General features: G+C 37.7%; 1 protein-coding gene across 1 annotated transcript in view; it reads left to right on the plus strand.

Annotated features, from left to right (window-relative positions):
• CREBL2 (cAMP responsive element binding protein like 2) overlaps nt 1-17,028 on the plus strand; it is a 22,916-nt gene extending 5,888 nt beyond the window's left edge. Inside the window, exons 2-4 of the mRNA XM_081821257.1 lie at nt 13,675-13,872; nt 15,030-15,174; nt 16,838-17,028. Coding sequence (XP_081677383.1) covers nt 13,675-13,872; nt 15,030-15,174; nt 16,838-16,842 — 348 coding nt within the window. The 3' untranslated portion in view covers nt 16,843-17,028. The remainder of the gene's footprint in view (nt 1-13,674; nt 13,873-15,029; nt 15,175-16,837) is intronic.
• The last annotated feature ends 6 nt before the right edge of the window (nt 17,029-17,034 follow it).

Here is a 17,034-nt window from a genome sequence, read left to right on the forward strand (position 1 = left end):
CCGCTTAACTGACTGAGCCACCCAGGCGCCCCAAGCATGCAACTCTTAATCTCAGGTCGTGAGTTCAGGTTCCACGTTGGGCATAGAACTTACTTAAAAAAAAAAAAATCAGCTGACCTTTGAGCAATGCAAGTTTGAACTGCACAGATCCACTTACACGTGAATTTTTAAAAAATATAGTACAGTAAATATATTTTCTCATCCTTATGATTTTCTTAATAACATTTTCTTTTCTCTAGCTTTATTGTAGGTTTATAATATATAATACATATAACATACAAAATATGCATTAATTGACTTTTTATGTTATCGGCAAAGCTTCCAATCAACAGTAGGCTAGTAGTAGTCAAGTTTTGGGGGGAGTGAAAAGTTACAGACGGTTTTTTGACTGCTTGGGGGTTGGCATCCATCACCCTCACATTGTTCAAGAGTCAGCTGTATATATGTGAGCCCATACCAAAAGAACTTAGTACCTCATGGGTTCTCGATAAATGCTAGTGCTTTCTGACTCTGCACCAGCTCGGTTAGATTGCTCATAAGAAAGGCCTGAGCTAAAGACCATATTGAGACTATTACAGTTTGGGTTGTGGTTGATGGAGCATGCATAAAATCCTTCAGGGATGAAGAGTGTAGACAGAAGAGAGAGCTAAAGACACAAACCCTAGAAAACAATAAAATGATCAGAAGGGGCTGAGGAATAGGACTCAGCAACATAATCGGGAAAGGAGAGGTTAGTGATACAGGAGAACGAGAACAAAAAGGGCTATTATGCCATTTATCTAAGGGAACAGAGAATTTTAAAGAGCGGACTTAGTCTACAATATGAGATGCTACCAAAAAAGGGGGGGGGGGGTCAAGGAAACAGTTAAAAAGTATCAGTTGGACTTTGAAAATAGGAGATTGTTTATGAACCTAGCAAGAGAATTTTCCCTGGAGTGATAGGGTGGAAGCCAAAATGTGGCGGTTGAGAAAGAGGTGGGCAGGAAAGAAGCAAAGACAATTAGGTATAGACCACTGTCAGTGAGTCAGTTTGTAGTATTACATTTAGCCTCAAACAATCAGTGGGGGGCCAGGGCAGGCATAGGTGTTGGGAGAGGAGAGGCAGGAGTTAACTCAGTTCAGAGAGGCCTACTTTATCTTCTTTCTCCTTCCGTTGACTAGAAAAACTGGCAGAAAGGTTAGCAGCAGGAAGATGTGATTAGACTTTCTTTCTGAAGATCTGGTAAATAAAAGGCCTAACCCACAGCTGTGAAGGAAGTTTTGGGAGTCTTAACACCAAATGAAAATGCAGCTACTTGTTTTTTCTTTAAAGTGGTAAACAGCACTAGCTGGGAACATTCATATCTATCTTATTTTTCTTTAAGCAGTTGGAGATAACTTTTCACTTCACGTTTTTAAAAAGAGTGAAACAAGCCCTCCTGCTCTTTTTTGTTTTTAGCTGGAGCTGTTGCTACCTACCCCTTCGTGTAAATGCGATAATTCTGTTAGACTTAACAGCTTGAAACTTTTATGAGTTGCCTTAAGAATTAGAGCATTAGGATGTAAATAAGTGCAAATCGGGTGGTAAAATAGTTAAGGGTTCCTAACTGGTTTTTCAGATTTTGTATCCCTTATGAGGGAGCTTTTTTTTTTTTTTAATGGTTTCTATAAGATGGCAGTCATAGTAGTGATATCAACTTAAGTCAGTTTCACAGTGTTCCTAATTTTTCTTTGCATTTATTTATTCAATGATCAGTCTTTTAATAAATGCCTCCTAAATGCCTGGCTCTGGGCTGGATAGAGTTGAGGTTGCGGAAGTAGAAAACACAGCTTTTGGGCCTGAGGAGCTCACGTTACTTGGAGGAGATAGAACTTAAATCTGTGAGGCCTCTAAAAAAACCAATATAACATATAAATTCAATGTGTTCACTATATGTTCCAGACATTGGGAGAAGAAAAATGACATATGGGAAGAGGGTGACATATGGGAATGACATATGGGAAGAGGGTCAGGGAGAGCTTCAGAGGAAGAGGGCTAGAGCTTACCCTAACCAAAGAAAGCTTAACAGTTGCTGTTCCAGATGTTGGGGAGATGGAGAGAACATTTAGAGAAATGGTGAAGATAGGAGGGAATGCAGGAGATGGGGTGAGGTCCTAAGGAGGCATGACTTGATATGATGCCCCTGTTGGGAGTAAGAAAGAGAAGATTGGCTTGGTGAGCAGGAGGCTGGATGAAGTGGGCTGAATGGTGGCCCCTATAAAGATATATCTGTGTCCTAATCCCTGGAACCTGTGAATATCACCTTATATGGTAAAAGGGAATATTACCTTATTCAGAAAAAAAATGTGATTCAGTTAATGATTTTGAGAGGAAGAATTTATCCTAGATCATTTGGGTGGGCCCTAAATCCAATGACAAGTGTCCTCATGAGAGTGAGGCCAAGGGAGATTTGGCAGACAGGCGTGAAGGCAGTATGACCCAGAGGTAGAGATTGGATCGATAAGGCCACAAATCAAGGCATGCTCATAGCTGCTAGAGGCTGGAAGAGGTAAAGGATGGATTCTCCCCTGTGGTCTCAGAGGGAGTGCAACCCTGCCAAACTTCTGGCCTCCAGAACAGAAAGAATACATTTCTGTTGTTTTAATCACCACCAAGTTTGTGGTAATTGTCCCAGCAGCCACAGCAAACTGATATACTGGATATGGTGACCTAGTAAGCAGTGCTGAGTTAGAGATTGTCTCTTGCGCTGGAGAGTAACATGGCCAAAGGGCCATTAAAGTTTATTCTTTCTATAATGATCAGATACTACTTTTTTACAATGAAGGAAAATACAGCAAAGTTATTTTAATAAGCTGAAAAGAAAGCTTAACTTGGCAGCTCTTTGCAAGATGGATTAGCTAGGAAAGTGGGAGTGGAAAAGGAGAGATGGTAGGAAGACCCACTGAGAACCTATTGTAATAACCTGTGAGTGGGGCTCGGACTAATATGGGTAGTAGGAGTAGAGAGGAAGAGCTAAATCAGAATTTTTTAAGGAATAGATTGGCATGACTTCAGTTGGTGGGCATGGAGAGCCACAATAGTAGAGGGAAATTTCAAGGAAGCATAAAATGAAAAAGTTTGTTAGTTAACCTCTTCGCCCCCACCCTCCATCAAGTGGCTAATGTCACAGTGAGCTGGAGTAGATGAATGACTTTGTAGCATTAATATAGTAGTGCATATTAAAGCACCTGTCAGTTTTAGAGCCTTTTCAGGGCATGATACGATCAAGTCAACCAGTCCTACCATGAAATCTGGGGGAATAGTCATACTTGATAGTGAGTTAACTCATGACAAGTTGCTATGATGCAAATCAGGGGTCCTAGTTTCTGGACCCTGCTCTGATACTAAAATTCTCTGGACTAAAATTTTGTCATCTATAAAATAAAGAGATCACTATGCATCTCTGTGTGTGTGTTTATACATGCATCCCTCCACTCCTGTATACACTGATATCCTGCCCTTTATGATGTTATTGTTTATTTCATGTTTGCTGCATTTCGTGAGTCTATATTCCTTACAGTTTAGGACCCCATCTTCTTATATTAATATTCCTGGAGTTTCACAGAGTTTGGGATGTGGTAGGTGTTTAATAAATGGTTATTGAATAAAGGAATTAATTTTCCCCTCTTTACCTGAAAAACATGAGCATAATGCTGTTTCCCCTGAAATGGTGTGAAATAACATGAGATAACATGTAGAGTGCCTAACTCAAGACCTTGTCCATAGTGAGTCCATAGTATTTAGTCTGGACACTGCAGCCTTCCTCACTCCTCTTCCTATGAAAGTTAAAACTTGTTGGGGTGCCTGGATGGCTCAGTCAGTTAAACGTCTGCCTTTCGCTCAGGTCATGATCCCAGGGTCCTGGGATTGAGCCCCACGTCTGGCTCTCTGCTCAGCAGGGAGCCTGCTTCTCTCTCTCCTCTACCTGACACTCCCCCTGCTTGTGTTCTCTCTCTTTCTCTCTGTCAAATAAATAAGTCAAATCTTAAAAAAAAAAAAAAAAAGAAAAACTTGTTGACTGGGAAGCCTGTGCCATCCACACTCAGGCCTTTGCAGACTAGGTTCTTTTCTTTCTCTGTAATGGTTAAATTTAGAATTATCAGGAACTCCCTCTTGGCTAAACTCATAGATTAGAACCCTTAGGCTTGACCCCTCCCCTCTATAATATCCTTTCTCCTCATAAGCTTGGGTCTCCATGCCACCTTGATACTTCCTTTTCTGCTAGTCTTTCTGCTTTTTAAGATTCATATATTTTTTTAATAACACTATCTTTTTAAGATAACAGCTTTATTGAAAAATAATTCACAAAAATAATTCACATACCATAAATTCATCCTTTTAAAGTATACAATTCTGTGATTTTTAGTACAGTTGACTCTCAAACAACCTGGGTTTGAACTGTGTGGGTCCACTTATATGTGGACTTTTTTCAGTAAATACAGCACAGTACTGCAAATGTATTTTCCTTAAGATTTTCTTAATAACATTTTCTTTTCTCTAGCTTACTTTATTATAAGAATATAGTATCTAATACATATACAAAATATGTATTAGTTGACTTTTTATGTTATCAGGAAGGCTTCCAGGTAACAGTAGGCTATTAGTAATTAGGTTTTGGGGGAGTCAAAAGTTATACATGGATTTTTTTGACTGCTTGGGGGGGTCAGTGCCCCTAACCCTCTCATTGTTCAGGGGTCAACTGTATATTTACAGAGTTGTGTAGTGGTCACTACTATCTTTCCAGAACATTTTCATTACCTTAAAAAAAAACCTCTTATAAATAAACTGTGGTATATCCATATAATGTATTATTAATCAATGAAAAGAAATGAACTATTAAGCCACAAAAAGACAGGAAGGAACTTATTATATGCATATTGCCAGGTGAAAGAAGCCAGTTTGGAAAGGCTACTTACCACGTGATTCCAACTATATGACATTCTGGAAACACAAAACTATAGAGGTAGTAAAAAGTTCAGTGGTTGCCAAGATTTTGGGGGCGGGGGAGGGAGGAATAGGTGAAACATGGGATTTTTAGGGCAGTGAAAATATTCTGTATGATACTATAATGGCAGATACATGATACATGCATTTGTCAAACCCACATAGAACTGTACAACACAAAGAGTGAACCCTAATGTAGACTTCGGATTTATTAATAACATTGGTTCAGGGCGCCTGGGTGGCTCAGTTGGTTAAGCGACTGCCTTTGGCTCAGGTCATGATCCTGGAGTCCTGGGATGGAGTCCCGCATCGGGCTCCCTGCTCGGCAGGGAGTCTGCTTCTCCCTCTGACCCTCCTCCCTCTCATGCTCTCTGTCTCTCATTCTCTCTGTCTCAAATAAATAAATAAAATATTTAAAAAAAAAAAAATAGGGCGCCTGGGTGGCTCAGATGGTTAAGCATCTGCCTTTGGCTCGGGTCATGATCCCAGGGTCCTGGGATCGAGCCCCACGTCAGGCTCCCTGCTCGGCGGGAAGCCTGCTTCTCCCTCTCCCTCTCCCTCTGCTTCTCCCCCTGCTCATGTTCTCTCTCTCTCTCTGTATCTCTGTGTCTCGAATGAATAAATAAAAAAATCTTTATAAAAAAATATTTTAAAAAAATAAATAAAATAAATAAATAACATTGGTTCAGCAATTGTAATGAATGTACTACACTAATGCAAGACGTTAATAATAGGGGACACTGGAAGGGTGGAGGAAAGGGGATATATGGGAACTCTGTACTTTCTGCTTAATTTTTTGTAAACCTAAAACAGCTCTAAAAAGCAAAATATATTTTTAAAGAGAAAAAAAAAGAAACCCTTTAGCAGCCACTCCCCATTCTCTCCTTCCCTCCCCCCTGCCCTAAGCAATCAATAATCTACTTTTTATCTCTATAAATTTGCCTTTTCTGGACATTTTATATGAATGGAATCATACAGTGTGTGGCCATTTGTGTTTGGTTTCTTTTACTTGGCATAATGTTTCCAGTGTTCATCTATGTTGAACCATGTATCAGTACTTCATTCCTTTTTATGTCTGAATAATGTTCCATTGTATAAACACACTATATTTTGTTATCTACTCATCAGTTGACGGACATTTGGGTTGTTTCTACTTTTTAGCTATCATGAAATACAGTCCTATGAACATGCATTGTACAAGTTCTTATGTGGACATATGTTTTCATTTCTTCTTGGGATATACCTAGGAGTGGTTATATACCTAGAATTGCTGGTTGTATGGTAATTCTACGTTTAATATTTTTGGGAACATGCAGATGGTTTTCCAAAATGGCCACCATTTTATATCCCCACCAGCAATGTATGAGAGTTCCATTTCTCCACATCTCCACATGTTATTGGCTGTTTTTTATTATATAGCCATCCTAGTGGATATAAAGTGTTATTTCTTGGTTTTGAGTCACATTTCCAAAATGACTAATGATGCTGAATGTTTTTTCACATGTTTATTGGTCATTCATATATTTTCTTTGGAGAAATGTCGATTCATATACTTTGCCCACACTTTAACTGGATTATTTGCCTTTTCTATTGAATTGTCAGAGTTCTTTATGTATTCTGGATACAAGTCCCTTATCATATGTATGATTTACAGATATTTTCTCCCATTCTATGGGTTGACCTTGATGATGGTCTTTGAAGCACAAAATTTTCAAAGTCCAATTTATTTTTTCTTTTGTTGCTTATACTTATGGTGTCATATCTAAGAAACCATGGCCTAATCCAAGGTCACGAATTTATTCCTATGTTTTCCTCTAAGAGTTGTATAGGTGTAGCTCTTACATTTAGGTCTTTGTTTTACTTTGAGTTAATTTTTGTATATGGCGTTTTGTAGGAGTCCAGCTTAAATCTTTTGCTTGCAGATAACCAGTTGTCCCAGCACCATTTATTGAAAAGACTATTCTTTTCCCATTTCTCTTTTGTTGTGGCACCTTACTGAATATCAGTTGACCATAAATGTAAGGGCTTGTATCTGGATTCTCAGTTCTTTTTCATTGATATGTATGTTTCCCCTGTGCCATTGCCACACTATCTTGATTACTGTAGCTTTCTATTAAATTTTGAAATCAGAAAGTGTAAGCCATCCAATTTTGTTGTTTTTCAGGATTGGCTGTTTGGGTCCTTGTATTTCCATATGAATTTTTTTTTTCTTAAAGATTTTATTTATTTATTTGAGAGAGAGAATGAGATAGAGAGAGCATGAGAGGGGGGAGGATCAGAGGGAGAAGCAGACTCCCTGCTGAGCAGGGAGCCTGATGTGGGACTCGATCCCAGGACTCCAGGATCATGACCTGAGCCGAAGGCAGTCGCTTAACCAACTGAGCCACCCAGGCGCCCTCCATATGAATTTTTTTATTATCTTGTCAATTTCTGCAAAAAGGCAGCTGGGATTTTTTTTTTTTTTAAGTAATCTCTACACCCAACATGGGATGGGGCTCAAACTCAGAACCGTGAGATCAAGAATCAGATGCTCTACCAACTGAGCCAGCCAGGAGCCCTCAGCTGGGGTTTTGATAGGGAGTGTGTTGAATTTGTAGATCAATTTGGGGAATATTGTCATCTTAACAATATTAAGTCTTTCAATCCGTTAACATGAGATGTCTGTCTTTTTATTAGATCTTTAGTTTCTTATAATAGTGTTTTGTGGTTTTCAGTGTACAAGTCTTACACTTCTTTTGTTAAATTTATTCCTAAGTCATTTTGTGAGGCCAAAATTAGCCTGATACCAAAACCAAACAGAGATACCATAAGAAAACTACAGACCAATATGGTTTATGAATATAGATGCAAATACCCTCAATAAAATGCTATTCTAAATGGAATGTTTTTGTGCTATTCTCAATGAATGCTTTTATAATTTCATTTCAGATTGTTCATTGTGTATAGAAACAGAGCTAATTTTTGTTTATTGATCTTGCCTCTTGCAACCTTGCTCAACTCATTTACTACCACTAATAGTTTTTTGTGGATTCCTTAGAATTTTCTTTTCTTTTTTTTTTAAGTAGGCTCCATGCCCAGCATGGAGCCAACAGAGGGCTTGAACTGCTGACCCTGAGATCAAAGACCCAAGCTGAGATCAAGAGTTGGATGCTTAACCAACTGAGCCACACAGGTGCCCCAAGAATTTTCTATATAGAAGATGATATTATCCCCAAATAGAAATAGTTTTACTTTTTCCCTTCCAATCTGAATGAATTCTCTTTTTCTTGCCTAATTGCTGTGGCTGGATCCTCCAATACAGTGTTGAATGGAAGTGATAAGACAAGATCTTTGTCTTTTTCCTGATCTTTGGGGGAAAGCTTTCAATCTTTCACCTTTAAGTGTGATGTTAATTGTAGGTTTCACGGGGTGCCTTGGTGGCTCAATCAGTTGGGCATCTGCCTTCAGCTCAGGTCATGATCCCAAGATCTTGGGATCAAGCCCTGTGTTGGGCTCCCTGCTTGGTGGGGAGCCTGCTTCTCCCGCTCCTGCTCCCCCTGCTTGTGTTCCCTCTCTCTCTGTGTCAAATAAATAAATAAAATCTTTTTTTAAGAAGTTTAAAAAATTACAAAAAAAATATGTGGGTTTTTCATAGGTACCCTTTATCAGGTTGAGGGAGTTCCCTTTATTCATAGTTTATTGAGTGTTTTTTTTTTATCATATGAGGTGTTGGATTTTGTCAAGTGCTTTTTCAGAGTCTCTTTAAGAAAAAAAATATACCTTTGGCCCTTTTTTCCTATTGATATGATATATTACAGTAATTGATTTTTGGTTGTGACACCTGCCTTTATCCCTGGGATAAGTCGCATATAGCCATGGTGTATAATCCTCTTTATATGTTGTTAGATTCAGTCTGCTAGCAAATATTGAGAATATTTGCATCTATATTGACAAAACATATTGATTTTCTTATGACATCTTTGTTTGGTTTGGTATCAGGCGAATGATGGCCTCATAGAGTGAATTTGGATATGTTCTTTTCTGTTTTTTGGAAGAGTTTATAAAGAATTAGTGTTAATTCTTTAAATGTTTGGTAGAATTCACCAGTGAAGTCACTTGGACCTGTGTCTTTTCTTTGTGGGAGATTTTTCAGTTACTAATTCAATCTATTTGTTATAGGTTTATTCAGATTTTCTGTTTCTTCTCAAATCAGTTTTGCTATTTTGTGTCTTTCTAGGAATTTGTCCATTTCTTTTAGGTTTTCTAGTTTTTGGCGTATAATTTTTCATAGTATCCCATGTAACCATTTTTATTTCTGTAAAGTTGATAGGGATGATGTCTCTTTTGGTCTTGATTTTAGTATTTTGAATTGTTTTCTCTTGACCAGTTTAGCCAGAGTTTTGTTGATTTTTGTTATCTTTTTGAAGAACCAACTTTTGGTTTCACTGATTTTCTCAATTGTTTTACCATCCTCTATTTTATTTATGTGTGGTCTGATATTTGTTACTTCCTTCTATCAGCTTGCTTTGGGTTTAATTTGCTCTTCTTTTTCTAGTTTCTTTCTTTTTTTTTTTTTTTTTATTTACTTGCGAGAGAGAGAATGAGAGACAGAGAGCATGAGGGGGGGAGGGTCAGAGGGAGAAGCAGACTCCCTGCCGAGCAGGGAGCCTGATGTGGGACTCGATCCCGGGACTCCAGGATCATGACCTGAGCCGAAGGCAGTCGCTTAACCAACTGAGCCACCCAGGCGCCCTCTTTTTCTAGTTTCTTAAGGTGGAAGGTTAGGTTATTGATTTCAAATCTTCTTTTTTTAGTTTAGGCATTTACGGCTCCCTCTGGGCCCTATTTTAGCTGCATCTCATCAGGTTTTGGTATGTTGGGTTTTCCTTTTCATTCATCTCAAAGTAGTTTTCCCATTTCCCTTATGATCTCTTCTTTGACCCATTCATTATTTAGGAACATCTTTTGTTTTTATCTGCTGTATTTATTAAATAAGTGTACTAAGATAGAATTATATTTGAACTAAGATAGAATTATGTGACAGTCCCTGGTGCTTACCTTCTAAAAATAACATCTAGCTTTAGCTTGTCTCAATGGAGAAAGTATTAAAAAAAGTAGGATCTTCACTCTTAACTTGCTTATAATAAATAGATTTGAACATTTTTAACATATAATGAAGACAACTTGGTATTGCAAAAGCCCTACTGAAATCTAACATCTCTACTGTCCTACCTTTGTGTAATAAATTCTCTGTGGAGAGTATGAAAAAATCAATGGCTAGTAAGTTTGTTCATTGTGAGGGCTAGGGACACAAGCTTTCTGAGTGTTTCCCTTGGGGCTTTCTATTTCTGGCTCACAAATGTGTGTGTGAGGGGTGGGGGGTGGAGAAGTAAAATGGGTAGTGGATAAAGATACCACTGTTTAAAGATAGCTATTTAAAATTTCATGTCGCTCTATGTGAATAGAAATAAAACTAGAAAAAGCTAAATTTCATATTATTTTCATAGTTTTCTTTGGCGTTTGTGTTGGTGCATAAAATCAGCACTTTTACTTAGCCACATTAATGTACTTCCTTACAGAAGAAATAGGAGAGAGCAAGGGGACAATGTGGTAATCACTGAGTTTGTGAAAATTTTATGAAACATTGGTAAGGATGATTTTTGGGCCAGAGATATTTGGGAGGAATTTGTGAGGTTGATTTCAGTTTTCGTTTCTGGTTCCTTCATTGATTTCTCCTAACCCTCCCCTAATCATTACGGCTTATGAAACATACGAAGTTCAGTTGTTAAGGAAACTAGTATACCAACCCACATTTGTATAATACGTTTTTCTTTTCTTTTTAAAAAAGATTTATTTATATATTTTGAGCAAGAGGGCATGTGAGTGGGGGGAGGGGCAGAGGGAAAGAGAGAGAGAGCATGGAGCCCGACGTGGGGCTTCATCCCACAACCGTGAGATCATGACCTGAGTCGAGATCAAGAGTTGGACACTTAACCAGCTGAGCCACACATGCGCCCCTGTATAGTACCTTTTTCTTTACAAAATGCTCTTCTACTTAAGATTCCCAGTAATCCTGCAATATACCTGATTCTCTTGAAAACTGGTACACTAAATCGATTTTAGCTGGCACCCAAAGCCAAAAATTCAGTCTACCATTGAGGAAAAAATTAAACTAGAGAAGTGGTGGTTATGTGGTTTTGATGTAATTTTACAGGAGAGGACGTAAAATACAGGAACCCTGGATTTATTTACTATGCCTTGCTAATTAAAAAAAGAAAGGAATAAAATAATATTCCTACCATGAAAACTAAACAAAGGGTTATAACTATTGTTGGATTTTTATGACTGTGTGAGGTTTGTTTAAAAAATCGGTCAAGTCTCTGAAGTACACTGTGTCCTCTTGCTGGTTTCTCAAAGGCAGCCTCTCCTGAATTAATTACAAACAGCAATATATGAGGTATTAGGTTATAGTATGGTGTGACTGATGATTCACTTCACGACATAGAGAACAGATGTGATTACCATTTATTTTACTATAGACCTGAATTTATGCCGTAAATATATTACTTTTTAAAAACTGTAGCAATAGCAAATATACTTTATTTCAATGATTTCAAAATATTACATTAAAGTTGTGTGGTTTTCTGAGGTGAATGTTATTATATTGGAATAAAAACATGGTGATGCATCTTATAAAAAGCTTTAAAAGACCTGTTTTTGGTTTTGTTTTTAAGAAAGAGTGCTAGGGGTCCGGTGGGGGGGCTGTGTGGGGGTGAGGGGCAAAGGGAGAGGGAGAGAAGCAGACTCCCTGCTGAGCACAGAGCCCCATGCAGGGCTCAATCCCACAACCCTGAGATCATGACCTGAGCTGAAATCAAGAGTTGAACACTTAACTGACTGAGCCACCCAGGCGCCCCTAAAAGACCTATTTTTGAAAAGTTGAAATTAATTTGGGAGTAGTACTGAAGCAGCCAGCTTTGCAATAGTGCTGGAAAGGGAAAGTTTTTACCCAGAGCCTTGGAGTATTCAGTCTTATTTCAGAGCCACCCTATAAAATGCACGATGCAGTGGTTGACCATCATGTTATCACCCAGGGTCTGGTAAATGTGGCTGATTCATATTTACAGTTCGGTTTTCCACCTAACCATTATACTTAGCAATGATCTGATCCTTGTAGGGTACTGGGCATTGTTGGTGTGTGATATTAATAGTGGTTTTCAAACAAGCAAATGAGAGTTTTTATATCCACATGAATATTGAGTTTGAGTTTCATTACCTGGTAAAGTTGCTACTTTATTCCAGTGATTTGTCAGTGTTTGAGTTTTGCATCTTCTCTTTAACAATTGCCTTTAAAGCCTCAGCAGTATTCCTTTCAGAATACTGAAGTTGTGACATTTTTATTCCCTGAGGGTAATTTTCAGAAAGATCTAGACATCATTCAGAACCTTGTCAGATAAAGTAGATAATCTGAGGCAGACTGTGTTGTAGCTTGTAAGAAACTAGCTCTAAAAGCACTTTCCCAAAAAACTTATTCATTGGAATAAATGTAACCCCTTTCAAGGTAATTGCTTTCAAGAAAATTTATTTGATGTACAAGTTCAGGTTGATGTATTTAAAAATTCATCACATTTAGCTCATAGTTACATGTTGTATAAGAACTTGGAGAGGTTCCAAAGCTAAACAATGAAGAAGATTAAATTACTTTGTCAGTGACCAAAAAATTATGCCATTGCAGGTAAATGAATAACAGAGATACTGAAAAGATGTCGTATGACCAATGGGAGCAGGTAGAAATCTCCTGAGACAGTCTAGGGTTATAATTAAAGGCTTGTAAACGCAGGAGAGAATTATCCTGAAGATGTCAGGGACTTGCTGTGTGTTCCTTTGGATTCAACAAATTTGAAGAGGGACTTCATAGCCAAATTGCTTAGGATACATATTTATAAGTATATATATTATATAGGGCACTTGGGAGGCTCAGAAGCATCTGCCTTCAGCTCAGGTCATGATCTCAGTGTCCTCGGATCAAGTCCCACATCAGGCTTTTTGCTCAGTGAGGAGTCTGCTTCTCCCTCTTACTCTCCCTCTCCCTCTCTCTCAAATAAATAAATAAAAAAAAATAAAAAATCTTATAAATATATATATAGTATATATATTTGTATATACATACATACAATTTTTATACAGATTTTATGTTTCTAATTGTAAACATTTAAAAATCATAAAAAGTACAGATGAGAAAAAAGCTATTTATAATGACACCTGTCAGAGAAATCCTTATTGATGTTTTAACAAATATCCTTTCTTCTGGGTGTTATTTTATAATGTTGAAATCACACTGAACTTAGAATTTTAAATATTGATTTTTTTTTTTACTTACTATTTTCTCAAGTCAATAAAAATTCCTTGTGAACAAAATATTTAGTGGCAGTCTTTTAGATTTTAGTATCCAGCTACATATGGTTCATAAAGTTTACTGTTAAACTACTTAAAGTTTATTATTGAAGAAATTATGAAAACTTACAGTATTTCTTCTCTCACACTCATGGTATCAAAAGTATCAGGAAAAAAATCAGGAAGCAAAGACTCATAAGGCATTTCATGGGATTATGCTTTCTTAGTTTCATCTACTTATTATTTGTAAATGTTTTCCTTACTAATATGCCGCCATAGTCACTTTCCTAGAAACAGAACTGAGAGAAAAAAATAGTTTCTTTTCTCTCTTGCTGAAGGTGGTTGGAGGCAAAGTAAAGAAACCTGGCAAACGTGGTCGGAAGCCAGCCAAAATTGACTTGAAGGCAAAACTTGAGAGGAGCCGGCAGAGTGCAAGAGAATGCCGAGCTAGGAAAAAACTAAGATATCAGTATTTGGAAGAGTTGGTATCCAGTCGGGAAAGAGCCATATGTGCCCTCAGAGAGGAACTGGAAATGGTAAGAAAGTCCACCAATAAACACATGAAAAAATCAACCTAAGCTTAGCAGTCAAAGAAATCTACATTAAAATATGAAGATACCGATTTTCACGTATCCGTTTGACAAATACGGGAAATAATATTAATCTCTTAGCCAGAATGTAGGCACAGTGCTGGTGGAAGTAGAATGTACATGACTATTTCACTGAGGGACTGTTTATCAAAGAAAAAAATGAAAAATAACCCAAATGTACAACAATAGGAGATTGGTTAAGTAAATTATACTAATTCATATATGGGACTACTTTGCAGCCAGTAAAAATCACAATGCAAATATATATTTACTGGTGTAGGAAGACATTACAAGACATTATATTGCTAAGTGGAGAAAGCAATATAGCAATATGTAACAATATGTATAGTACATCATTTGTATTTAAACATATCTGTTTATTCAGCATGTTTCATTCATTCATTAAGACCTTGGGTGGTGGCTGTAGAAATGTAAAAGAGAATAGAAATCTCATTACTATGACCTAAAGGGAGGAGGTGACAGGTTGGAGAAGAGAGAGAATGCTACCATGATTATTACAAAACTGGGACAGGCTACTACCTCAGCATTTTAAAAGGCAAGAAATAAGGTTGGGGCCTGAAGAGAGTCCAGATATATACAATTCAGAGGCTGTAAATTATTTCTCACATTCTACAGCATAAGCCATTTGAGGGCATAACCTTTGAACTGACTAATCTTTGTATACCCCCAAAGTCCATAGTACACATTCTGGTAGAAAGTAGATGTTCAGTGAATGTTTATGAAAGAGAACAGAAGTTACAGAATTACTGTTTTAGGAGTAGAAATGAGGGCCAGCAAAAAGAGGATTCTAATTAGTGGCACACTGTGGGGAGATGTTCTTTTCACCAGAGGGTCCTTCTGAGTCTGAAGTATTATTGCCAGTATTAGCACAAGAAGATCCTTCAGCTGTTGCCTATCCTCTTCTGAAAGATGGCAAGCCTCATACATGTGCTATGTGGTAAATAGGAAATGCGGTGGAGGGTAGGATTCCCAGCAGCCAATTTGACCTCTAGTTATGGGAGTTACTACATCTAGGATTTCTACCACTGGTTCCTGAACTCTGACTAGTAAAATTTTACTTAAAAATATTTTACATATTTCAGTACAAGCAGTGGTGCATGGCAATGGACCAAGGAAAAATCCCTTCTGAAATCAAGGCCCTACTCACTGGAGAAGAGCAGAGCAAATCTCAGCAGAACTCAAGCAGGCACACAAAAGCTGGGAAGACAGATGCTAATAGCAATTCCTGTGAGTACAATGAGTGGGAGAGTTTATATTTAGAGGAGCATCTTAAGGTAGGGTTTCCATGGTATGTCATTAAAATGTTGATTTTATTTATAATACACTAATAAGCAAGTGAAATAGTGTTACATTCTAAATATTGAAATGAATTTTACATGGGATCTATGAAGAGTTATTTCTTACGTTCTACAGCATAAGCCGTTTGAGGGCATAACCTTTGAACTGACTAATCTTTGTATACCCCCAAAGTCCGTAGTTTTCCACAGTGGATGAAATCTTCTACATTCCCACCGGTAACATATGAAGCTTTCCATTTCTGTACATCTTGCCAACGCTTTTTATTTTCCATTTTTAAAAACTATAGCCTTCCTAAGATGTGAAGTAGTATCTGATTGTGTTGTATGTTTTTTTTAAGATTTTATTTATTTATTTGACAGAGACACAGCGAGAGAGGGAACACAAGCAGGGGGAGTGGGAGAGGGAGAAGCAGGCTTCCTGCCGAGCAGGGAGCCCGATGCGGGGCTCATTCCCAGGACCCTGGGATCACAACCCGAGCCGGAGGCAGATGCTTAATGACTGAGCCACCCAGGCGCCCCTGATTGTGGTTTTGATTTGCATTTCTCTGAAGACTAATGGTGTTGAGCATCTCTTCTTGTGCTTGTTGGCCATTTGTATATCTTCTTTGAAGAAATGTCTAAGTCCCTTGCCCATGTTTTGAGTTGTTTTTCATTTTGTTGTTGAGTTGTAAGAGTTCTTTATATATTCTGGGTTCTAGACCTTTATCAGATACATGATTTGCAGATATTTCTCCCATTGTGTAGGTTGTCTTTTCACATTCTTGATAGTGTCCTTTGGTGCACAAAACATTCAAATTTTGATGAAGTCCAGTTTATTTTTTCTTTTGTTGTTCATGTTTTGTCGTATGTAACAATCCGTTGCCAAATCCAAGGTCATGAAGATTGACCCCTGTGTTTTCCTAAGAATTTTTGGTTTTAGCTCTTATATTTTAGGTCATTGATCCTTTTTGAGTTAATTTTCTATATGGTGTGAGATAGAGGTCCAATTTAATTCTTTTGCATGTGAATATCCAGTAGTTCCAGCACCGTTTGTTGAAGAGACTGGAAAGATTTTGTAATGAAGATGTCATGGATTGGTTTCTTCATCATCGTGACTGCTTTGGGAGCACTTGTAACAATTAAAAGAAAATGCTATAAACTATTTATCTTTAAAAATTTTTTTTAAGATATTTTTTTGAGAGAGAGAGAGAGCGGGGAGAGGGGCAGAGGGGGAGGGAGAGGGACAAGCAGATTCTGCGCTCAGCGCAGAGCCTGATGTGGGGCTCGATCCCACAACCCTGAGATCATGACCTGAGCCAAACCAAGAGCCAGCCACCCAACCAACTGAGCCACCCAGATGCCCCTCTTTTAAAATATTTTTATAAAATTGAAGGGTTTGCTTTTTGATAGCTTTTCTTAGATGAGGTAACATTTGCCTTTATCTAAACTAAATTAATGAAAAAAAGCCAAATCAGCTCAGTTTTCTTTCAGGCTGTATTTTAAAAAAGCCTTTCTCTGTAGATAGTAAACAAACAAAATGCATTTTAAAACATTAACCAAGCTTCATTGACTTACAAGCATTCTTACACTGGTAACTTTGATTTATTTTTCAGGGTGAAGATTATATAAAATGACGAGTCACTGATTGAAGTCAATATTCTGATTCCTATGGAGGATGAAAGGGCAAGATTGTACTTCTTGGCTCCATTTACAACCTACTGCTCAGTAGTCATCTCTGTAAATCTGCAATTTCTACCAAAATCCCAAAGGATTTTGCTTTAACTTTCAACACTTAGAGAATTTATAAACA

Source organism: Leptonychotes weddellii, chromosome 5, assembly GCF_054177405.1.
Source record: "Leptonychotes weddellii isolate Sample4059 chromosome 5, ASM5417740v2, whole genome shotgun sequence".
NCBI lineage: Eukaryota > Metazoa > Chordata > Mammalia > Carnivora > Phocidae > Leptonychotes > Leptonychotes weddellii.